The sequence below is a fragment of the Salvelinus fontinalis genome, chromosome 14 (genome assembly GCF_029448725.1).
Source record: "Salvelinus fontinalis isolate EN_2023a chromosome 14, ASM2944872v1, whole genome shotgun sequence".
Lineage (NCBI taxonomy): Eukaryota > Metazoa > Chordata > Actinopteri > Salmoniformes > Salmonidae > Salvelinus > Salvelinus fontinalis.
This window is the reverse complement of record NC_074678.1, coordinates 2,498,912-2,523,483: the sequence shown is the minus strand read 5'-3', so window position 1 is coordinate 2,523,483 and position 24,572 is coordinate 2,498,912. Positions and strand designations below refer to the sequence as shown.

The 24,572-nt window shown below is 42.2% G+C and overlaps 1 protein-coding gene and 1 long non-coding RNA gene across 5 annotated transcripts; both read right to left on the bottom strand.

Moving 5' to 3' along the window:
- Nucleotides 1–233: 233 nt before the first annotated feature.
- pde6d (phosphodiesterase 6D, cGMP-specific, rod, delta) lies at nt 234–23,079 on the bottom strand. 4 transcript variants are annotated; one of them, XM_055943752.1, is made up of 6 exons: nt 22,702–23,079; nt 7,190–7,278; nt 2,744–2,869; nt 1,178–1,283; nt 731–857; nt 234–621 (listed from the first exon to the last, which is right to left on the bottom strand). In XM_055943752.1, exons 1-5 carry the CDS (start codon nt 22,767–22,769, stop codon nt 776–778), a joined length of 471 nt encoding a protein of 156 aa, XP_055799727.1. In that variant the 5' UTR covers nt 22,770–23,079; the 3' UTR covers nt 234–621; nt 731–775. The 4 variants fall into 4 exon arrangements, with proteins under 4 accessions (XP_055799727.1, XP_055799726.1, XP_055799729.1 ...); XM_055943751.1 differs by having other exon boundaries at nt 234–857; XM_055943754.1 differs by having other exon boundaries at nt 234–857; nt 7,190–7,301; nt 22,989–23,078.
- LOC129869389 (uncharacterized) lies at nt 12,338–21,104 on the bottom strand. Its single transcript, XR_008761901.1, has 2 exons — nt 17,631–21,104; nt 12,338–17,445 (listed from the first exon to the last, which is right to left on the bottom strand). It is a non-coding gene; the product is annotated as an uncharacterized LOC129869389 (long non-coding RNA).
- Nucleotides 23,080–24,572: the final 1,493 nt, after the last annotated feature.

Below are 24,572 nucleotides of genomic sequence, written 5' to 3'. Positions count from 1 at the left end.
CTGTATTTTAGGAAACCGGCTTGCATTCAATGGAGTACAATCAAAGTTAACTGCCCACGGGTTTATTGAAGTGTTGAGTGGCTTAGTCAAAATATGCATGAATATTTAGTTCTAATTTGCATACAGGTGCCCCATGCCTCATACATTAGCCAATTTTGGGGTCCTAGGAGACAAAATATCTTGCATGAACCACTCATTCTGTTGCACTTAAACTTAATCAACTACAAAAAAAATGTAGTGAACATATTTTAATCCATAATTCGTGTAGTAATAAACACAGCCTATTTTACAAGATTAGTAACAGCTATATAAAAAAAAAATCCAAACAATGACAATATCAGCAACCACAACATGAATTGGAAGCAAACATCAAAAACACAAGGTGACAATGGAGCAGTGTACATCGCAAGGTGACATTTCTGGAATGACAAGGAAAAAAATGAATGTACAAATAAAATAATTTACATGGTTTCTTGCCATGAGCATCATCTTTGCCCAAATATATATATATATTTACATACAAAAAGTCTTGTCTGCCAAGAAGCCAGTGTGATCTTGATGACTTGGTTGGATGTCGGTTTCTTCCTGCATTGTTCCCTTTAGTGCTGCGGTCACCCGTCACTGTAAAGAGAAATGCACTCCGTCGAACTTGGCTTCCAGTGACCATTGGATAACAACAACAGTTGTGTATGCATGGTCCTGTTTCCCCCCCCCCCACACACCCTCTCACTTCAAGGATTAATAGAAAATAAAAAAGTAAGTTGTTCGTTCTTCTTCAGACATAGAAAAGTCGTACTCGGGAGGTGCTGACGTGAAGATCGTCATCAAAGAACTTGGTCTCTATAACAACATTTCCACTGCAAGGGAGAGAAACAAAGAAACATTACAACTCAGCAAACACTCATCTCTAGCTGATATAATACGAGACAAAGCCGCCACCATAACAAGGACATTGCAGTTTACAGGAAGTTTGGTGTAGAATAGATAAAGTGTGAAGGAATATTTGGCTGTAGCCTCATTACTTATTCAAGATGCAGCCTGGTGAGTGACAGTTCTATATTACCTACAAAACAATTGCACAACCCAAATGTAGGACAATGACCAAAAGACCCAACAACACATGCAGATAAATGCAAAAGGCTGAAATAGTTTATCAAAAATATATATTAACTCTTACGTTAAAACATTTGCGGGCATCATCTGCGACTCTGGAGCCGCCTCTATCAAAGACTGCCATGTGTTTGTGGAGTTGGGAATCACAAAGCCAAACTCAAAGAACCATTCTGCAGGTAGAGGAGAGAGCCATCCAAAATACATTCAATGAGTGTTTCTTCACTATGCACGGATATTGTATTCTTTAGTACATACAGGCAGAAAGGAAGAGGCGAAGCGAGAGGGATAACTGAGCCCAAAATCTGTCTTCTTCAGCAGGTGGGTGGCGTTTAAAAAATGTTTTTTTTTGCTCACCAAGCAAAGAGTTTTTGATTGGAGGTCAATTAGTGTCGAATTTGGTTTAACAAAACATTTAATGGATTATTTACTATGCGTGGCTCATTAGACCGAATATATACGTTTCGTAATGTTTAGGTTGTTACGAGTGTACTGATATAAGTAGGACACGTGACATCCCGGGCAACTTAAAAAAAACATGGGAGGTATGCCTGATTGACACTAGTTACCACAGCCACAAAGTCATAAACCCTGCCTATTTCTAAAATGTGATTTTAAACCTAACATTACTCACACTGCTAACCTTATACCTTACACTAATCTTTCACGATATAGCCAATTTTGACTTTGTATCTGTGGTAACCGTTGTGCCTGTTGTTCACGCGTATCTGCCCTCTCATTGGCTAGAACGGTCCAACCGGCTCTTGCCTCCTCCAGACTGCCTTCCATTTTTGAAGACATTTCTTTTACTTGTTAGAGCGGCCACTACAGTATCAGGTCAATAAAATGGATAATCTGTGATACAGGTAACTGCCAAAATAAAGAAAAAACTTGAGTAAATGAGGCATACAAAGTATATTGAACAAAAATGTAAAACGCAACATGTCAGTTGTTGTTCCCGTGTTTCAAGAGCTGAAATAAAAGATCCCAGAAATGTTCCATAAGCACAAAAAGCTTTACATCCTTGTTACTGAGCATTTCTCCTTTGCAAAGATAATCCATGTCTCAAGTTGAGGGAGCGTGCAATTGTCATGCTGACTGCAGGAATGTCCAAATGAGCTGTTGCCAGAAAAAATTAAATGTTAATTTCTCTACCATCCAACATAATTTTAGAGAATTTGGCAGTACGTCCAACCGGTCTCAAAACCGCAGACCACGTGTAACCACGCCAGCCCAGGACCTCCACGGCTTCTTTACCTACGGGATTGTCTGGGGGTGGTGGGGATGCTGAGGAGTATTTCTGTCTGTAATGGATGTGTGTGTGTCTCTGTCACCAGATCTCAACCCAATTAAACACTTATGGGAGATTCTAGAACGGCACCTGAGACAACGTTTTCCACCACCATCAACTAAACACCACATTTTTATTCATTTATTGTGGACGAATGGTGTCGTATCCCTCCAACAAAGATCCAGACACTTCTAGAATCTACGCCAAGGCGCATTGAATATGTTCTGGCGGGTCGTGGTGTTCCAATACCCTATTAAGACACTATTTTGGTGCTTCCTTTATTTTGGCTGTTACCTGTATATAAAAAGCATGATCATTGAAACAGATAAAAGAGACTAGTACCTTCTAAGCACTGGCCTTTGAAGAAAACCTTCTGCTCAAGGCGGAACTTTTCCAGTTTTTCTGACGAAGAGAAATTTAGCTCTCTGGACACAGCTTTGCACTTGAGAATTTTCTTGGGGACTCGAGCTGCAAGAAAATTAAAAAAAACGGACTGTCAAACTACTGATTAGGAAAGAAGAAATGCAGTCACAACACAAACAACATCCTGGGGCCTCATTTATAAACCGTACGTACATACAAAATATACCACAAAATGTGTGTGTGCCAGCCAGTTCACGCTAAAGTTGGCATTTATTTAAAAAAATACTTGATGAGAAAATGTGGTCACATCCCTGCCAACTTTAGACCATGCGTAAGCACATCCCTGCCAACTTTAGACCATGCGTAAGCACATCCCTGCCAACTTTAGACCATGCGTAAGCACATCTGCTTGTGATTGAAATATCGTATCGCAAGTTGGCAAGTAAGTAATTTGTGCAAATCGCAGATATGCATATTCATAAAAAAATAAAAACAGTAAAAAATAATAATAATAAATGCAGCCATTTACCATTACTGAGAGGATCCATTTTTCTTTTAGAATCTAAAATAATTTAAAATAGGAAATGTTTTTCCTATAAATTTTATAACCCAGAATATATTCATTACCTTTTCTGGCCTTGATTGGGTTTATATTCCTGAAAGAGCCATACAACAAGTTACCACGTGTATCTCTCATTTAATTGGACCTAGTAGCCTAGTAAATAGATAAGTTATATGTATTTCAAGTTTTGTAATATCATAGGCAGCGCGGTTTATAATACCATTATGCAGTCGAATTTAACAGGTAAACCATTGATCTTTTACATTGATTTAGAACTTAGTAAGTTACTGGAATTCCATTATTTGTAGCCTGCCTTAGACAATGTTTCACAATTCGCAGGCAGTCCATATTTAGGTTGGGGGAAAAGTAAATGCAAAACATTGTTGAATTCAAATGTTCTGCAGACAAGTCCACAACAATTTGCCTTTCTTTTTATCTTTCAGAAACTGACAGTCCTTTTCCAGATACAGCATAAATTACTGCAAAAGATTCAAACATCCTGCCCACACAGTAAATAGACCGGTAGCTTTATGTAAAATATTTGACAGTTTGGGTAAACTTAGGCTACAATATTGCTGTGTGATAGGTGGTGACATCAATGCCCATTTAAGCTCATAGTCTATACCAAGGTAGGACATATAAACCCAATAATATATTGATGAACTAAATATTGAATATTGTCTTTTGCATGCTGTGGCCTAATGCCAATACTTCCAAATTATGCCTCAAATAAAAAGGCCGTTATTGTCACCACAAAAGGTGAATGGAGAGCATTTCTCAGGTGGAGCACACTTTATTTATTTAACTAGGCAAGCCAGTTAAGAACAAATTATTATTTTCAATGACAGCCTAGGAACAGCCTTGTTCAGGAGCAGAATGACAGATTTTTACCTTGTCAGCTCGGGGGTTTGATCTTGCAACCTTTCGGTTCCAAGTCCAACACTCTGACCACTAGGCTACCCGCCGCCCCACTAATGCACGTTCACGCACACAGTTTTATGACAGGTTTGATTTATAACAAGAAACATGCTTATGTATGGCGTGCGCCAAGTTTATAAATCTCTCTATTTTTATACATGCGCACTTTTCAGAAATGGTGAATTAAGAAATGATAGATTTATAAATTAGGCCCTTAATGTTTACCTTAGCTAGGCTACTTTCTCACATAAAATACATGTTCCCTTTTCTATTGATTATGATATACACAAGTTTGAACATGGCACAACATGATATAACTATGTTTAGAGGTAAATTGCTAATTATCATTTTGGGTATTTTGACATTGGTTCAGGGGTTCAAGGTCTTAAGGAAAAACTGACTGCAGGGATGGCTAGAACCGAGTGGTCATCTTGGTAGTGGTTGGAATATACGGCCTAAAAATCCAGGTTTACTCCAGGAGGGAAGCAAGATGACAGTAAACCAGCCAGTACCTGTTCAACGCTGGTCCGACCAATCTGAATCCACGCTTCAAGACTGCTTTGATCACGCGGATTGGAATATGTTCCGCACGGCGTCCAACAACAACAATGATGAATATGCAGATTCGGTGAGCGAGTTCATTAGGAAGTGCATTGACGATGTCGTACCCAGAGCAACGATTAAAACATTCCCAAACCAGAAACCGTGGATTAACGGCAGCATTCGCGTGAAACTGAAAGCGCGAACCACTGCTTTTAACCAGGGCAAGGTGACCGGAAACATGACCGAATACACACAGTGTAGCTATTCTCTCCGCAAGGCTATTAAACAGGCTAAGTCCCAGTACAGAGACAAAATTGAATCGCAATTCAACAGCTCAGACACAAGGGGTATGTGGCAGGGTCTACAGTCTATCACGGATTACAAAAAGAAAAGCAGCCCCGTCGCGGATCAGGATGTCTTGCTCCCAGACAGGCTAAATACCTTTTTTGCCCGCTTTGAGGATAATACAGTGCCACTGTCACGGCCCACTACCAAAACCTGCGGGCTCTCCTTCACTGCAGCCTAGTTGAGTAAAACATTTAAACGTGTTAACCCTCGCAAGGCTGCAGGCCCAGACGGCATTCCCAGCCGCGTCCTCAGAGCATGCGCAGACCAGCTGGCTGGTGTGTTTACGGACATATTCAATCAATCCTTAGCCCAGTCTGCTGTTCCCACATGCTTCAAGAGGGCCACCATTGTTCCTGTTCCCAAGAAAGCTAAGGTAACTGAGCTAAACGACTACCGCCCCGTAGCACTCACTTCCGTCATCATGAAGTGCTTTGAGAGACTAGTCAAGGACCATATCACCTCCACCCTACCGGACACCCTAGACCCACTCCAATTTGCTTACCGACCCAATAGGTCCACAGACGACGCAATCGCAACCACACTGCACACTGCCCTAACCCATCTGGACAAGAGGAATACCTATGTGAGAATGCTGTTCATCGACTACAGCTCAGCATTTAACACCATAGTACCCTCCAAACTCGTCATCAAGCTCGAGACCCTGGGCCTCGACCCCGCCCTGTGCAACTGGGTCCTGGACTTCCTGACGGGCCGCCCCCAGGTGGTGAGGGTAGGTAACAACATCTCCACCCCGCTGATCCTCAACACTGGGGCCCCACAAGGGTGCGTTCTGAGCCCTCTCCTGTACTCCCTGTTCACCCACGACTGCGTGGCCATGCACGCCTCCAACTCAATCATCAAGTTTGCGGACGACACTCCAGTGGTAGGCTTGATTACCAACAACGACGAGACGGCCTACAGGGAGGAGGTGAGGGCCCTCGGAGTGTGGTGTCAGGAAAATAACCTCACACTCAACGTCAACAAAACAAAGGAGATGATTGTGGACTTCAGGAAACAGCAGAGGGAGCTCCCCCCTATCCACATCGACGGGTCAGTAGTGGAGAAGGTGGAAAGTTTTAAGTTCCTCGGTGTACACATCACGGACAAACTGAATTGGTCCACCCACACAGACAGCGTTGTGAAGAAGGCGCAGCAGCGCCTCTTCAACCTCAGGAGGCTGAAGAAATTCGGCTTGTCACCAAAAGCACTCACAAACTTCTACAGATGCACAATCGAGAGCATCCTGTCGGGCTGTATCACCGCCTGGTACGGCAACTGCTCCGCACACAACCGTAAGGCTCTCCAGAGGGTAGTGAGGTCGGCAGAACGCATCACCCGGGGCAAACTACCTGCCCTCCAGGACACCTACACCACCCGATGTCACAGGAAGGCCATAAAGATCATCAAGGACAACAACCACCCAAGCCACTACCTGTTCACCCCGCTATCATCCAGAAGGCGAGGTCAGTACAGGTGCATCCAAGCAGGGACCGAGAGACTGAAAAACAGCTTCTATCTCAAGGCCATCAGACTGTTAAACAGCCACCACTAACATTTAGCGGCCGCTGCCAACAAACTGACTCAGCTCCAGCCACCTTAAAAAATGGGAATTGATGGAAATTATGTAAAAATGTACCACCAGCCACTTTAAACAATGCCACCTAATATAATGTTTACATACCCTACATTACACATCTCTTATGTATATGTATATACTGTACTCTATATCATCTACTGCATCTTGCCATCTTTATGTAATACATGTACCACTAGCCACTTTAAACTATGCCACTTTATGTTTACATACCCTACAGTACTCATCTCATAGGTATATACCGTACTCTATACCATCTACTGCACCTTGCCTATGCCGTCTGTACCATCACTCATTCATATATCTTTATGTACATATTAGTAGTTGCGGAATTGTTAGGTTAGATTACTTGTTGTTATTACTGCATTGTCGGAACCAGAAGCACAAGCATTTCGCTACACTCGCATTAACATCTGCTAACCATGTGTATGTGACTAATAAATTTGATTTGATTTGATACCTTCATGTTCGACCCCAGGAAGAGACAGATCCTCCGTTCCCTGCCACAGCACCTTCCCGGTCTCAGCATCACGCAGGTTCATCCAGTTTCTGGCAGGGGGAGTCGAGGAACACTACGGACACAGCCATGTACTTCCATCAGGTAACAGTAGCCTTGTCTAGGTTCTGGTTTCTGGTCTGTACTGTTTGTGTCTGCAGCTCGTGGCAAACCTTAGAATTTTCCCTCAGAGCCAGGGATCAATTAAGTAATGCCAATATTCCTCAAGGTGGCACCCAGGATAACAGGAAACCCATCAAGTTACAATAGTTTAGTGGAAGCCAACTGACAGACAATTCAAACAGTAGCCAAGCCCAATCAAAAGGAGATAAATACACAACGATATAGAACCTTTGATCTCTCGGGAACCTACAGGTAATCCAGAAGTATACAACAGATGTTCAACTCAAGTCTCTGACAAAAAAAGCTAACCAATGGACACAGGTCTTGTTGATAATTCAACTAGTGGGTACGAGTTAAAGCCAGAAAATAAACTGTTTAGGTCTATTTTTATACTTCCAAAACTCTTAAGAGAGCTGACGTTTGTGGCTCTAGTTATTTACACCAGCTCTCACACAATGTTATTTTATTGGAGTGGCCAATAAAGCCGCCCATGATTATGTAGCTACTACTAGCTAACGTCTTCTAATAGGTCAAGTGGTGCAAGCCGAGGCAAGTGTGTCACGTAACAGTTCTCCAGCTGGTGCTAACAGAACAAAGAGTTTCTGACTCGGCTCTGGAAGCCGACCTGAAGATGTGGCTCGTGTGTCAACTAGAGGGTACTCCATGTCAGAAGCACCTGAACCCCTGTGTCAAGACCATCTGTGCTGCTCTACCTCCCCTCCCCTCCAACAGGGTGTCAGCACCAGCCTGCACGGCGCCAGCCCTCCTCAGGACACAATGCCATTCAGTTGACATGACTATTTCATGACTAAAGGCTTCAAACAGCGAAACTGAAATTAAATCAGGAGGAGCAAAGTGTCTGTCGAGCCACGGGATCAATTCTTTCAAACTAATAAGAGTCTAAATATAGAATGACCAAACTTCAAAAAACAGCAGGTAGGAAAATAACAGTTGATGTCAAGTGAAAACAGAAACATGACGCAACCAACTCCAACACTGAGCTTAGCTAGCTAGCTGCTGTGGAGCTAGGACTGTCTTAGCGAGATGAAACGTGTGGTGCTTAGAATCATTTAATCCTTTCAAAATCTGACAGACTGCAGCCCAGCAACATTGGGTCAGCTCAGTCACCAGCTCAGTCACAAACCTCCCAGCAGCTTCCCACATCGTCCTAGACTGAAACTCAAGTCTATAGTACGTGGCTCTGTCATCTCAATAGAAACTTCCTCAGAAAACATAGGCCTACTACCTAAGTTTTACTAGCCCCGCAAGCCACCCTGATCTCGCAAGCTTACATGAATGCTTTGCTGAGCAGCGGTAATCAGTCTGGTATACACGAGGCTACAGTTTTACCCCTTCATTCAAACTCTGTACATGACTGGGATGCTTTGTGTGAAGCGGGTTTGTTAGGTAATATTTTGGCTGTGGACTTTGTGCCGTCTGTCTCCTACATCATTTAATTGATTTCAACACAGTTGTCAGTCCTGCCGGACAATGACTGGGGGACAAAGCAACTTAGCAGCGTCTACCCATCTAACGTTTTATGAATGGATTAGAATACGATCTGTCCTGCTGCTGCGTCACTGTGAATTATATATATATATATATATTTATTTTATTTTTAAAGTTAAGCTCATTAACTGGCTGCAGAGAACAATTCCGTAAAATGTTTCCAGTACATTCTAAGGTCATAGACTAGGGCCTAGACAACACAAAGGTCTTCATAATAGGCCCGGATAGAGATGTCAGCTCAACACAGTTCTATTAGGCCCGGTGGGGAAACGGGTGACAGATGTCTCCAGGATCACACCTACTGAGATCCCTGGCTCTAAGCAGAGAAGATCCGCAGGGGGGATAGACCCTTGTTCCCCAACATACTCAAGCAGGCTTTTAATTAGCCCCTAGAGACATGCTAGACTCACTTAAGCCCCATCCATTTTTAAAGAGTAGCTTTAAAAATGGTCCATGTAGACTCCCCCCCCCCCTTCTTCTCAATATCATATTTGTTCTGGGTAACAATTAAGTACCTTACTGTGATTGTTTTTCAATTAAAATGGTCAAAAAGAAACAAAAGTAACTTCTTTGCAAAAAAGCAATTTTTTTAAAGAACAATTTTGCTAAGACTGTGCGGGAGTGGCCTGAGTGAGGGGCATAATTGGAGGAGCCTAACGTGAGGGATATGTAACTTGAAAACTAGCTATTAATGGAGGGCAAACTCTCTTTGTTATGGTCTATTAAACAAATGAATCCAAGGTCATACTGTAACAAGCTCACATAGTTGCTGTCAAACTCTACACAGTTGTCATTGACTAGTTGGATATTGATTTCCCACAGAGCAAACAATTTCTGTATTTACAGCATTCAGAAATGCATTTTTAAATCAGACATTTTAGTTGAATGCAACTGTTTATGTCAAAATGTTTTGTGTTCTACTTGAAGCCGTGGTTGTCGTGAAAAGAACATGGTAAAACACTTCATTGTGAGACTAAATATAAAGACTGGACATGCAGATAAATGAAAAGCCGATTTTCGCTGGCGTCTCGGGACTGACAGGGTTAACTTGTGTCACCTGGTGATGTAGCCAAGTGGTCCAAAGAACCCACCCATGCAAACAAGCTGACATTTCAAAAATCTGTCTTTTCAAACAGATCTTAGACTATCAGAGTATTATTCCCAACTCATAGTAGGAATATAAAAGACAGGAAAATCACATTTGACTGCACATGCAATAAACACGAGACATAAAAGTCATGACGCATGCAATATTGCATAAACTGTCAAATGAAACCATTGCAAATTAATACATTTCAAAAAACAATTTTTTTAACATACATCTTCAGAAATGCAATTGAGACAGTTTTACTTTTCTGAAGTCTTAAAGCTCAAATATCCCTACCACTAGACCAACTCAAGACTTTCACTGTGAAGTTAGCCAGTCATTGTGTCCACACAGTTCTGTGAATCAGTTTGTTACAGGGACAGATTAAAATGCAAGTCAGGTCTACTCAGGGGAAGCTGGCACACTGCATTCTCCTCCGAGGTCAGCCTTTCCTTAGGGACATAACAGAGGCGATGTAGAAGCTGTGCTCCTGTACAAAGCCAGGAAGTCCAATGCAGCAGCAGCATCATACATATAGTCAGTCATGTAGCCTGTAGATTTTTAGTCTGAGATGTACATTTGTCTAATTAACCAAAATTGCAGAGATTTTTCAATACAATGAACTACTGTAGGGCGGCTTAATGAAATACTGTGAGTGTTCTATGGAAAGGCAGGATTCTCAGCATGACTTGGGTAATCGGCTATAGCCTAGGCCTAAGGCACACAGTACTGGGTTATTCATGGATGCAAGGCAGTTCCCAGGAATCAAAGTATCAAATAATAATCTGATTAGGCAGTACAAGGGAAAAGCACACAAATCACACTTTCATAATTTCTGGTTATACCTACATTCATTACAGAATGTGAATATTATGCTAGACTTAGAAACTGTAATAACTGAAAGCAATTACGATATTCTCGTCATCAAAAGTCTGCAAACAAGCAAATTGGTGATGAAGCTGAGTTGTAGCACGTCTTGTGGCTTTGAATTCTCCCTGCTGTGATACAACTTCTAGTGCTTTCTATAAATATCCTCATTGCATTAGACAATGACCTACAGGTCAAAAACCTGGTCATGCTGGGGAAGACTTCCTAACCTCCTTAACCCGATAGTCACCACACGGCACACAAAGCGATACACAGAACACACTGATCAGCACACATCAAATAAATACACCACTTCTAGATTAATTTGATGGAAAAACCTTGAGAAATCTGTGTGAATGTAGCCTGCTTCTTGATGATGTTGTAATCACGATTAATCTGATGCTCGTTACGTAAATTTTGAAGGAGGGGGGAAGGAAGGAGTTTTTGGTTTTAGTTCAAAGATGGACAATTCCTCAGAGTACAGATTGATTGCTTGGTCTCAGGAGGATCAGCTTAAACTTGAAACAGCTTGACTATCCTCTGTATAATTTTAATTTAAAAAAAGTAACCTTTATTTAACTAGGCAAGTCAGTTAAGAACAAATTCTTATTTACAACGACGGCCTAACCAGGACAACACTAGGCCAATTGTGCGCTACCTTATGGGACTCCCAATCAGAGCCTGGATTTGAACCAGGGACTGTAGTGATGCCTCTTGCACTGAGATGCAGTGCCTTAGAACGCTGCGCCACTCGGGATTCTCTTGCAATCCACAACAAAACAAAACTCAAAAGGCTAACCTCTTTTGCCTTGGTTCTAAAATCAGTTACACAATAGAGCCCCATAAAACCTAGCGGTCAAACACGGAAATGGTTCCTACATTTTTAAACCACCCATTTTTCAAACAAGGTCTGTGTTTCATGTAGGCTTTCCCCTGGCATGACGTTTTGATAACCATGTAAATCGCTCTAGGACAAGGTTACTTTTATCAATACAGTCAGCTCCATTTACTTTCAAATTTGAAAATGCTAATTACCATCAAAGTACACATCATGCTAGACTATACATTCCTGCAAGCCATCTCTAGCAGACACCTTTGCTGTCAGTTAGCTAGCTACCTTGAAACAAAACAAAATATTTTGATTTACTGATCTATATTTTATTTAAATAATATTTGTTGGCTTATTTATGCATTTGGTCTTGTACACAATACTATCAGTCAGATATTTACATTCTGCCATGAATTCATGGCTATATCTTTTTTTTTTTGCAAAGATGCTAGTTAGCTAACCTACCTAGATTATATTAGCAACATACCCTTATTTTCCCAGATCCTCTTCTCCTTTAGCTGGTGGTCTACATTTAATCCCTTATAATTTCTGCCAACTATATGAAGGAGGTGATACCTATTTCATTTAAAATGGTGTCAGAATGCACTACCGTATTAAAGCGATTCAGAACTAACTTGACACATTCTGTTGCAGATTCAAAGCCAGACTAACTCATAATATAATTTAACAGGTCATGAATGAATAAGCATATTTATTTGACAAGAACGCACCTAGTCATCCATCAAGCAAGTCAAACACCTTAACTCCAACAATTACATTGTTTTAAATGAATCTAAATAGTAAACAATGCATACATAAAATAAACATCTGACTTGAAGTAAAACTTAAATTATTTATTAATCTGAAAGCGCACAGATTTTTCTGCTTTTCCATGATAGGAATTTGACCAGCATAAATAAAACCAAATGTAAAACGGCATATTGTGATTTGGTGGGTGAGTTACAAATGGAGAAATAACTGGATGTTGAAGGTAGGCTTAAAACACACCGAACAAAAATATATATTTAAAAAAATCTCAATATTTAGCCATTTTAGCAGATACTGTAAATTGCTCTGGATAAGAGTATGAGTGTATATATTTCCATACTTTTTGCACAGGTCCCCCGTGGGAATAGAACCCACAACCTTGGCATTGCAAGCACCATGCTCTACCAACTGAGCTGTGTCAATCCCACGTTTTATTAGCTGAAATAATAGATCCACAAATTGTTCCAAACGCACAAAAAAACATATTTCTCTCAAATTTTGTGCACAAATTTGTTTACATGCCTATTAGTGAGTGTTTCTCCTTTGCCAATATCATCCATCCACGTGACAGGTGTGGAAAATCAAAAAGCTGATAAAACAGCATGATCATTACACAGGTGTACCTTGTGCTGGAGACAATAACAACGCCACAGATGTCTCAAGTTGAGGGAGCATGCAATTGGCATGTTGACTGCAGGAATGCCCAATAAAGCCAGATCATTTTATGTTAATTTCTCTACCGTGAGCCGCCTCCAACATATGGCGCTGTGTGGGAAGGCATAAGAGACGGACAACGCACACAATTGCATTTCATCAATGGAAATTTGAATGCACAGAAATACTGTGACGAGATCCTGAGGCCCAAGGTATCTGTGAACAACAGTTGCATATCTGTATTTACAGTCATGTAAAATCCATTGAGTAGGGCCTAGTGAATTTGATTTCCTCAAATGTTATTTAACTAGGCATGTCAGTTAAGAACAAATTCTTATTTACAATGACGGCCTACCAAAAGGCCTGCGGGGACAATGGCTGTGATTTTTTTAAATGACAACACACACACCAAGGCAAGAGAGACACCACAAAAATACCTAAGACAACAACATAGCAGCAAAAAATAAATACAAATGACAACATGGTAGCAACACATGACCTCAGAAAATATTTGAAGTGATCGCATGTTGTGTTCATATTTTTGTTCAGTATAAAATACTAGGTAAACTCCAGCAGAATGAGAAATACTTAAGACAAAAAATATACAAGGAACCCATGCCTAAATACAGCTTCTTCAGGAAGTATTCATACCCTTTGACTTCTTCCACATTTTGATGTGTTACAAAGAGGGATTAAAATGGATGGGTTTTTTTGCCAAAAATCTACAAAGTGGAAGAATATTTAAATGGAAAATAACACATTTTTGATTAGAGAAGTTCCCAAAGTTGACAAATGATAAACCAAGAAATACGAGAAACTACTACACATACAATGCATTCAGAAAGTATTCAGACTCCTTCCCTTGTTACATTACAGCCTTATTCTAAAATTGATCAAATATTTAAGTCGTGGCCAAAAGTTGAGAAGGACACAAATATTAATTTTCATAAAGTCTGCTGCCTCAGTTTGTATGATGGCAATTTGCGTATTCTCCAGAATGTTATTTATAGTGATCAGATGAATTGCAATTCTTCGCCATGCAATTGAACTGAATCCCACCCCAAAAACATTTCCACTGCATTTCAGCCCTGCCACAAAAGGAGACCAGCTGACATGTCAGCGATTATCTCGTTAACACAGGTGTGAGTGTTGACGAGGACAAGGCTGGAGATCCCTCCGTCATGCTGATTGAGTTCGAATAACAGACTGGAAGCTTCAAAAGGAGGGTGGTGCTGGAATCATTGTTCTTCCTCTGTCAACCATGGTTACCTGCAAGGAAACACGTGTGTCATCATTGCTTTGCACAAAAACGGTTTCACAGGCAAGGATATTGCTGCCAGTAAGATTGCACCTAAATCAACCATTTATCGGATTATCAAGAACTTCAAGGATAGCAGTTCAATTGTTGTGAAGAAGGCTTCAGGTCACCCAAGAAAGTCCAGCAAGCACCAGGACTGTCTCCTAAAGTTGATTCAGCTGCGGGATCGGGGCACCACCGGTACAGAGCTTGCTCAGGAATGGCAGCAGGCAGGTGTGAGTGCATCTGCACGCACAACGAGGCAAAGACTTTTGGAGGATGGCTTGGTGTCAAGAAAGGCAGCAAAGAAGCCACTTCTCTCCAGGAAAAACATCAGGGACAGACTGATATTCTGCAAAAGGTACAGGGATTGGACTGCTGAGGACTGGGGTAAAGTCATTTTCTCTGATGAATCCTCTTTCCGATTGTTTGGGGTATCCGGAAAAAAGCTTGTCCGGAGAAGACAAGGTGAGCGCTACCATCAGTCCTGTGTCATGCCAACAGTAAAGCATCCTGAGACCATTCATGTGTGGGGTTGCTTCTCAGCCAAGGGAGTGGGCTCACTCACAATTTGCCTAAGAACACAGCCATGAATAAAGAACGGTACCAACACATCCTCCGAAAGCAACTTCTCCCAACCATCCAGGAACAGTTTGGTGACGAACAATGCCTTTTCCAGCATGATGGAGCACCTTGCCATAAGGCAAAAGTGACAACTAAGTGGCTCGGGGAGCAAAACGTCGATATTTTGGGTCCATGGCCAGGAAACCGTAATCCCATTGAGAACGTGTGGTCAATTATCAAGAGGCGGGTGGACAAACAAAAACCCACAAATTCTGAAAAACTCCAAGCATTGATTATGCAAGAATGGGCTTCTATCAGTCAGGATGTGGCCCAGAAGTTAATTGACAGCATTCCAGGGCAGATTGCAGTGGTCTTGAAAGAGGGTCAACACTGCAAATATTGACTCTTTGCATCAACTTCATGTAATTGTCAATAAAAGCCTTTGACACTTATGAAGTGCTTGTAATTATACTTCAGTATTCCATTGTAACACCTGAAAAAATATCTAAAGACACTGAAGCAGCAAACTTTGTGGAAATTAATGTGTGTCATTCTCAACTTTTGGCCACGACTGTACACACAATATCCCATAATGGACAAAACAATAACAGGTTTTTAGAAATGTTGGCAAATTGTTAAAAAACAATAAGAAATACCTTATTTACATAAGTATTTAGACCCTTTGCTATGAGACTCGAAATTGAACTCAGGTGCATCCTGTTTCCATTTATCATCCTTGAGAAGCTTCTACAACTTGATTGGAGTACACCTGTGGTAAATGTAATTGATTGGACATGATTTGGAAAGGCACACACCTGTCTATATAAAGGTCCCACAGTTGACAGTGCATGTCAGAGCAAAAACAAAGCCATGAGGACGAAGGAATTGTCCGTAGAGCTCGAACAGAGACAGGATTGTGTCGGGGCACAGATATGGGGATGGGTACCAAAACATTTCTGCAGCATTGAAGGTCCAAGAACACAGTGGCCTGAATCATTCTTAAATGGAAGAAGTTTGGAACCAAAAAGACTCTTCCTAGAGCAATCGGGGAGAATGACCTTGGTCAGGGAAGTGACCAAGAACTCAGTCACTCTGACAGAGCTCCAAAGTTCCTGTGGAGATGGGAGAACCTTCCAGAAGGACAACCATTTCTGCAGCACTCCACCAATCAGGCCTTTATGGTAGAGTGGCCAGATGGAAGCCACTAAAAGGAACATGAGAGCCCGCTTGGAATTTGCCAAAAGGCACCTAAAGGACTCAGAACATGAAACAAAAATCTCTGGTCTGTTGAAACCAAGTTTGAACTATTTGGCCTGAATGCAAAGCATGACATCTGGAGGAAACCTGTCACCATCCCTACGGTGAAGCATGGTGGTGGCAGCTTCATTCTGTGTTGATGTTTTTCAGCGACAGGGACACTAGTCAGGATCGAGGGAAAGATGAACGGAGCAAAGTACAGAGATCCTTGATTAAAAACCTGCTCCAGAGCGCTCAGGACCTCAGACTGAAGGTTCACCTTCCATCAGCATAACAACCCTAAGCACACAGCCAAGACAATGCAGGAGTGGCATTGGGCCATGTCTCTGAGCGTCCTTGAGTGGCCCAGCCAGAGCCCGGGCTTGAACCCGATCGAACCTCTGAGAGACCTGAAAATAGCTGTGCAGCGACGCTCCCATCCAACCTGACAGAGCTTAAGAGGATCTGCAGAGAAGAATGGGAGAAACTCTGCAAATACAGGTGTGCAAAGTTTATAGCGTCATACCCAAGAAGACTCAAGGGTGTAATCACTGCCAAAGTTGCTTCAACAAAGTACTGAGTAAAGGATCTGAATACTTATGCAAATTTGTTATTTCAGTTTTATTTTTAATGAAATTACACAAATTTCTAAACCTGTTTTTGCTTTGTCATTATGGAGTATTGTGTTGATGAGGGGGGAAAAACAAATACATTTTAGAATAAGGCTGTAACTTATCAAAATGTGGAAATGTTTCAGAAGGCACTGTATGAAAGACTGTACAATAGCCTACACAGAGAGGAACCTAAAGGCACATACAGTACCAACCGATACTACTCATCCAACAGACAGGGCAGGTGTGGACCAGTCATGCCTTCTAGTTGCAATTGCTCCCTTCTTAGCAGCCGCCAGCTTAGCATCAGTCAACAAGTTCAACTTGAGTGTGACATGCATTATATAGAGCAATACCATCGAAATGAATCCCCCCCCCCGCGAAGAATGTGTACCCATAGTACAGAATATTTACCGATCTGAACGGCAGGAGTATGTATAAGCTTTTGTTCCTGCCCAGCTCATATCGGAATACAAATCTTAGCTTACAACCGTGATTTATTATGTTGATTATTTAAGCCAGGTGTTAGAGCTGGGTTGGGACAAAACCCTTCATAAACTCCAGCTCTTCAGGACTTCCTGCAACGACAAACAGACCAAAGCAGGAGAAAAGTGTTCCAGGTTGAAACAGCTTGCCTAGTTGAGAGGTGATGAGACTCCGGCACACCCATTGGTTCTGGAACAAAGCAAGTGCAAATAAGGTATACAATTAGGCATCAATAACATGACAGTAATTCAACCTCAAAAAGAAATGTGTGAATACCAATTACATTAAAACCCACCATAGCAGGTCTGACTAAATAAGGTTACATAATTCTGCCTACTAGTGTAAATACAGGCAAATATATTGATAAAAGTCACCTTGTCCGGGGCCTCCTGAGTGGCACAGCGGTCTAAGGCACTGCATCGCAGTGCTAAGGGTGTCACTACAGAGCCGGGTTCGATCCTGGATTGTATCACAACCAGCCATGAGCGGGAGTCCCATAGGGTGGCGCACAATAGGCTGAGTGTTGTCCGTGTTAGGCCGGGGGGCTTTACCCCCCGGCCTAACATGGCATATCGCGCTCTAGCGACTCCTTGTGGAAGGCCAGGTGCCTGCAGGCTGACCTCGGTTGTCAGGTAAACGGTGTTTCGTCCGACACATTGGTGCGGCTGGCTTCCGGGTTACGTAGGCTGGTGTTAAGAAGCGTGGTTTGGCGGGTCATGTTTCGGAGGACGCATGACTCGACCTTCGTCTCTTCCGATGAGACAAGATCGAAATTGGGGAGAAAAAAGGGGACAAACAAAAGAAATTCAAAAAAAGTGGGACCTTATCTGAGAGAGATTTGCATGGTTATCAAAACATCACACCAGGGTAAGCCTACACAAAACAGACCTTCATTGAAGTGTTTCTATAATCCCCTACGGGACAAATTAACAGTGGAAAAACGATTGGAACCATTTCAGTGTTTGACTGCTAGGTTTTATGGGTATTATGACCTCGACTGTGGTACTCTAGGAGCATGAGGCCGGCCGTGGCTCCATGCAGTGTCTGGTAGCACGTTGAACTCAGTCACCAGGCCTGTTAGGAGGACCATAAGGCAGTAAATCCCTGTCCCTGCAAATCAAGGATTTAGGAATGAGAAGCCTAGAAAATGAAACCTGCCTTGCATGTCATGAATACACAGTCTGCTAAACGAGTCACGATCCCTTACCTATTCAACACTGAATAGGCCTACCCTCAGTGCTACCAAGTCATGTTTAATGTACAGGGAGTAATTACAGAACGATGGATCTTCAGTCTTGAAGCCGATGGCAGTAGCGTAGGTGTGATTAATCTCGTCCGCATTACCGTGCCTATTTTGGGACCGTTGGCTTGTGTTAGCCTATGTAAACCAGAATAAGGGCTTCTATCTGAGCTACAGTAGGAGAGATACACAAAACATTACCCATGGAAGGTACATGGAAAGCTCCTCAAATGACCTCCTCCACTATGGTAGGATTAAAAATGTTACATAGGGCAGGCTGTTGTAACTCATACCTACCACTGCCCGCACTCTCACCCAGACACCATTTGGACCGCACTGACTACCTGCAAAGACTCTATACCCATCCTCAGGTTTCTACCACACACACACCATAACACATATGGAATCATGAAGTAACACACACAAAAAAAAAGTGTTAAAACAATATATTTTGTCGTTTAGATTCTTCAAAGTTGCCACCCTCTGCCTTGATGACAGCTTTGCACACTTGGCATTCTCTCAACCAGCTTCACCTGGAATGATTAAGTTCCAGGTGAAGCTGGTTAAAGCTTCCAGGTGAAGCCCACTAAGTTCCCACATATGCTGAGCACTTGTTGGCTGCTTTTCCTTCATTCTGCAGTCCAACTCATCCCAAACCATCTCAATTGGGTTGAGGTTGGGTGATTGTGGAGGCCAGGACATCTGATACAGCACTCCATCACTCTCCTTTTTGGTCAAATAGCCCTTACACAGCCTGGAGGTATGTTTTGGGTCATTGTCCTGTTGAAAAACAAAGGATAGTCCCACTAAGCCCAAACCAGATGGGATGGCGTATCGCTGCAGAATGCTGTGGTAGCCATGTTGGTTAAGTGTGCCTTGAATTCTAAATAAATCACTTAGTGTCAACAGTAAAGCACGCCTACACCACCACACCTCCTCTATGCTTCACGGGGGGAACGACACATGCCGAGATCATCCGTTCACCTACTCTGCGTCTCACAAAGACACAGCAGTTGGAACCAAAAATCTCAAATTTGGACTCATCAGACCAAACGACAGACTTCCACCGGTCTAATGTCCATTGCTCGTGTTTCTTGGCCCAAGCAAGTCTCTTCTTATTGGTGTCCTTTAGTAATGGTTTCTTTGCAGCAATTCAACCATGAAGGTCTGATTCATGCAGTCTCTTCTGAACAGTTGATGTTGAGATGTCTCTGTTACTTGAACTCCGTGAAGCATTTATTTGGACTGCAATTTCTGAGGCTGGTAACTCTAATCAACCGATCCTCCGCAACAGAGGTCCGCTCCGGGAAAATGTCAAGAACTTTGAACGTTGTTTCATGGCAAAAAACATCAAGCGCTATGATGAAACTGGCTCTCATGAGGACTGCCACAGGAAAGGAAGACAGAGTTACCGGTGCCGTAGAGGATAAGTTCATTAGAGTTACCAACCTTAAAAATTGCAGCCCAACTAAATGCTTCACAGAGTTCAAGTAACAGACTTCAACTGTTCAGAGGTGACTACGTGAATCAGACTTCATGGTCAAATTGCTGCAAAGAAACCCCTACTAAAGGCTCCAGGCTGTGTAAGGGCTATTTGACTAAGAAGGAGAGTGATGAAGTGCCAATGAGTGTGCAAAGCTGTCATCAAGGCAAAGGGTGGCTACTTTGAAGAATCTCAAATATATTTTGATTTGTTTAACACTTATTTGGTTACTACATGATTCCATGTGTGTTATTTCATAGTTGATGTCTTCACTATTATTCTACAATGTAAAAAATAGTAAAAAATAAAGGAAAACCTTTGAATGAGTTGGCGTGTCCAAACTTTTGACTGGTACTGTATATATGAAAGGACAACGCCATGGATCACGTGACACCATTCACTCCCATGTGAAGACTCAATAGCGCATTGTCTCATGGAGACAAGACATGCACACTTTGAGCTACTCCAGGAAGAGACGTTGCTGCCCCCTCATTGAGTAACGTGGTCTCGTGTGGCTCAGTTGGTAGAGCATGTCGCTTGCAACGCCAGGGTTGTGGGTTCAATTCCCACGGGGGGACCAGGGTTCAATTCCCACGGGGGGACCAGGATGAATATGTATGAACTTTCCAATTTGTAAGTCGCTCTGGATAAGAGCGTCTGCTAAATGACTTAAATGTAAATGAGTAACTCAAGTTGAAGGCTGACCAGGTTACTGCAAGCTGCCATTAGCAACTAAATTATCCTTATAACTTTCTGTGTGCGATTTAAAAGTAAATTGGTTCAAGGACATACATCTAGTGTATTAGAAAGCAATTATAATCGTCTTCTAAACTTTATTACATGAACATTGATTTTTCTCTTAAATTCACTATAATGGGGGGATCCTGCTTTCTGCTAATACACAATATTGCTGGAAGACCAAAGCGAAAGCAATCATAAAGTGACACTTTATGATAGTCAATCATAGTTGAACTACAATTCGAACTATAGCTGAAATCTTTGTGAAATCTCTTGTCACAAGCACAGTATTCAGCAGGAGCAGGCTGTTGTGGAGTGGGTTGAGAACTTCAAGTTCCTTGTCGTCCACATCACTAAAGACTTAAAACGGTCCATACATACCCACGACGAGGGTACGGCTGCACCTCTTCTCCCTCAGGAGGCTGATAAGATTTAGCATGGGGCCCTCGGATCCTCAAAAGTTCTACAGCTGCACAGTCGGGAGCATCTTGAATGGCTGCGTCGCCGCTTGGTACGGAAAATGCACCACTCTTGACCGCAAAGCGCTACAGAGGGTGGTGAAGACAGCCCAGCACATCACTGGAGCCGACTTCCCTGCCATCCAGTACCTCTATATTATGCGATGTCAGAAGAAGGCCTGAAAAATTGCCAAAGACTCCAGCCACCCAAGCCATAGACTGTTCACTCTGCTACCGCCCGGCAAACAGTACCGGAACATTGGCTCTTGGACCAAAAGGCCCCGAGACAACAAAAAAGACTGCTAAATACTGAATTAATGATACACAAACTATCTTGCACTGAGGTACACTCACTAAACTATACACTGAGTGTACAAAACATTAGGAACACCTTCCTAATATTGAGTTGCACCCCCCCTTTGGCCTTCAGAACAGCATCAATTCATCAGGGAATGGACTGGACTGTCGAAAGCGTTCCACAGGGATGCTGGACCACGTTGACTCCAATGCTTCCCCCAGTTGTGTCAAGTTGGCTGGCTATCCTTTGGGTGGTGGACCATTCTTGATACACACGGGAAACAGTGGAGAGTTTAAATAATACAATAAATAATGCCATTTAGAAGACGCTTTTATGAAGAAAAACCCCCTAGCAGTGTTGCAGTTCTTGACACATCCGTGCACCTGGTACCTACTACCGTACCATGCCATATTCAAAAACACGTAAATATTTTGTCTTACTCATTCACCCTCTGAATGGCACATATACACAACTCATGTCTCAAAATACTTCCTCCCCTTCATCTACACTGATGTGGATTTAACAAGAGTTTGGGAAAAACCGCACCAAACCAACTTGGTGGGAAAGACCCCGAAAACTTGAAACTGATGCTGTAGGAAGATGCTCTTGCACAAGTAACAGGCAATGCATGACAATTGGCCAATACCGTTCTGTATGTTTCTAACAGCTAACGCTACAGAGACTAAGCGGGAGCATCAGCAAACGACTACACAAGTTTAGTGCCAGTCAGAACCAGTCAGCTAACTAGCGACGGCAACAATTCTGCTAACACCTAACCTATGTTTGCACGTTCAATTAAACGCATATCTAAATAGCTTCTCCTTGTCCAATGTAACTGCTCCTAATCAACTTATCCGAAGTAATTGGCTAAAGTTAACCACCACATCTATGAGTTGAGTATATAACTAGATAACATAACGAGGCCTGTTACTGTTAGCTAACGTTAAGCTAACTTGACAGCAAACTAACGTTAGATTCAGAGCATGGCCAAGAAAGACCCTAGCAACACTAACGTTACCAACTAGTAACCATCAACAGACTGAAAATAGTATCTTAACTTCGCTAACGTTACCTAGACTGGCCATCAACGAACTAGCTAACGACGTAACGGTAGCCAGCGTGGTAGAGCAAGGACAGGTAGCTAGCTAAGCCAGTTACGTTAACTGAAGACTATAGCCAAATAGCTAGCTAAACAACCAAGCAAACCTCAATTAATTGAAAAGGATACAGCTTAAACCCCTTCAGAATCTCCTTGGCTCTGTCTTCAGTTGAAGACATTATGTCGGAGTCGGACATCTTCAATTTCGTGAGCGTAGAAAAAAAAATGCTAAAAAACTGAGGTTGCTTGTGATGTTACTGTACAGTAGCTAGCTAGTTAGCTTTACCAAGCTAATGTAAATGCACCTGAAAATGGCATAAAGTCCAAGGACTCTTGCAATATCACATTAACTTCTAGCAGACCCAGAATTAATCTCACTGGGAACTGCTACAGTACTGATCTCTTAATCAACCTACCCTAAATATATTTGGTCGGAGATTGACAGCTAATTCGTCCGAACACCTTGCGCGGTAGCAAAGCAACACACAAAACAACAAATGAAACCGGGCGTCTAGGGAGGGATTTGGCTGGGGGAGACGCGTCACCAGTGGCAACGCCAAAGGCGGAGGCAACGCCCCCTTTCCGCCCCTTTTTCTTGCATGAGTGCCACAGGCAGAATCTATACAAGATAAATCATACAGAGATATTTGAAGAGCACCGCTCAATTTGCAGACACAAAAGCTATGCATCTAGTGTAGGGGCTGTTGCACCTGTGCTTTAAATCAAATTGTCTAGATAGAACCATGAACAAATACTATGATTACACAATCCTGAGTTTCCTTTTTATCCGATAATTGTATTCTTAATATAAACCAATCAGGTTTTAGGCCTGGGCATAGTACTACCAGAGCAACCACGCTAGTTGTTAATGATCTTGTCAATGCTTTGGATGCTAAAAAGAGCTGTGCTGCCTTGTTAATTGACCTGTCAAAGACGCTCGACACTGTTGATCATTCTGTTTTGCTGAAGAAATTATCAAGAGTAGGCCTGGGATATACAGCCTGTTAATTGTTTCAGAATGATCTTAGCGACAGAACTCAGGCCATCTGGATAGATGGGGTTAAATCTGAATTTCTTGAGATTCAAAAAGGAGTTCCTCAGGGTTCGATGTTGGATCCATTATTGTTCACTTTGTATATTAATGACATAGGAAACACTGTTAATACTTGTACCATTCATCTCTACGCAGATGACACAGTGTTGTATTCCTGTGCCACCTCAGTGTAGCAGGCCATTCGTGAACTTCAGCATGACTTTGATTCAATAAATAAAACCGAATGCAGCTTTCTTCTTACAGACAGAGAGGTTCATCCCATATTTTAGTACAGACTACAATGATGAGTCCTAAAATTGTCCCCTGTGATAAAACGTTTTGCTGAATGGTAGACTGCCTCCAATATTTTTTTTATTTTTATATCAAAATAAATCATGCCTTAGTATTAAAAATAAGAGAAAGATTGTTCAAACAAGTTCTGTCGCTGTATTTGATTTTGGTGATATTGTTAACATGCACGCGGCAACCTCTGTTTTAAAACCCTTGGACACAGTCTACCATTCAGCAATACGTTTTATCAGAGGGGACAATTTTAGGACTCATCATTGTAGTCTGTGTGAAATGTGGGATGGACCTCTGTCTGTAAGAAGAGAGCAGCATTCTCTTTTATTTTTTTACAAAGCAATCTGACAGAAACTCCCTCTATATGTAACATCATTAATAAAGTGAAGAATCATAAGTTATCAAACCCGTTCACAGGAGTGGAAAACACTAGAGATCCCTTCAGTCTCCACAGATTTGGGGAAAATCTGCATTTTGTTTTTATGCCACAAATGTGTGGAACAATCTGCAGAGTTTCACTGCAGTTAGATGTGCTGGTGCCACTCAGGCAGTTAGATGTGCTGGTCCCACTCAGGCAGTTAGATGTGCTGGTCCCACTCAGGCAGTTAGATGTGCTGGTCCCACTCAGGCAGTTAGATGTGCTGGTGCCACTCAGGCAGTTAGA

What these genes read in the sequence shown, in the direction of transcription:
- pde6d (XM_055943751.1), bottom strand. Translation starts at nt 22,769, where the DNA reads ATGTCCGACTCCGACATAATGTCTTCAACTGAAGACAGAGCCAAGGAG. An exon ending in CAAAGGCCAGTGCTTAGAAG is followed by an intron (nt 1,284 to 2,743) that starts GTACTAGTCTCT and finishes CTCTACCTGCAG; the next exon opens with AATGGTTCTTTGAGTTTGGC. An exon ending in ATGCCCGCAAATGTTTTAAC is followed by an intron (nt 858 to 1,177) that starts GTAAGAGTTAAT and finishes TCTCCCTTGCAG; the next exon opens with TGGAAATGTTGTTATAGAGA.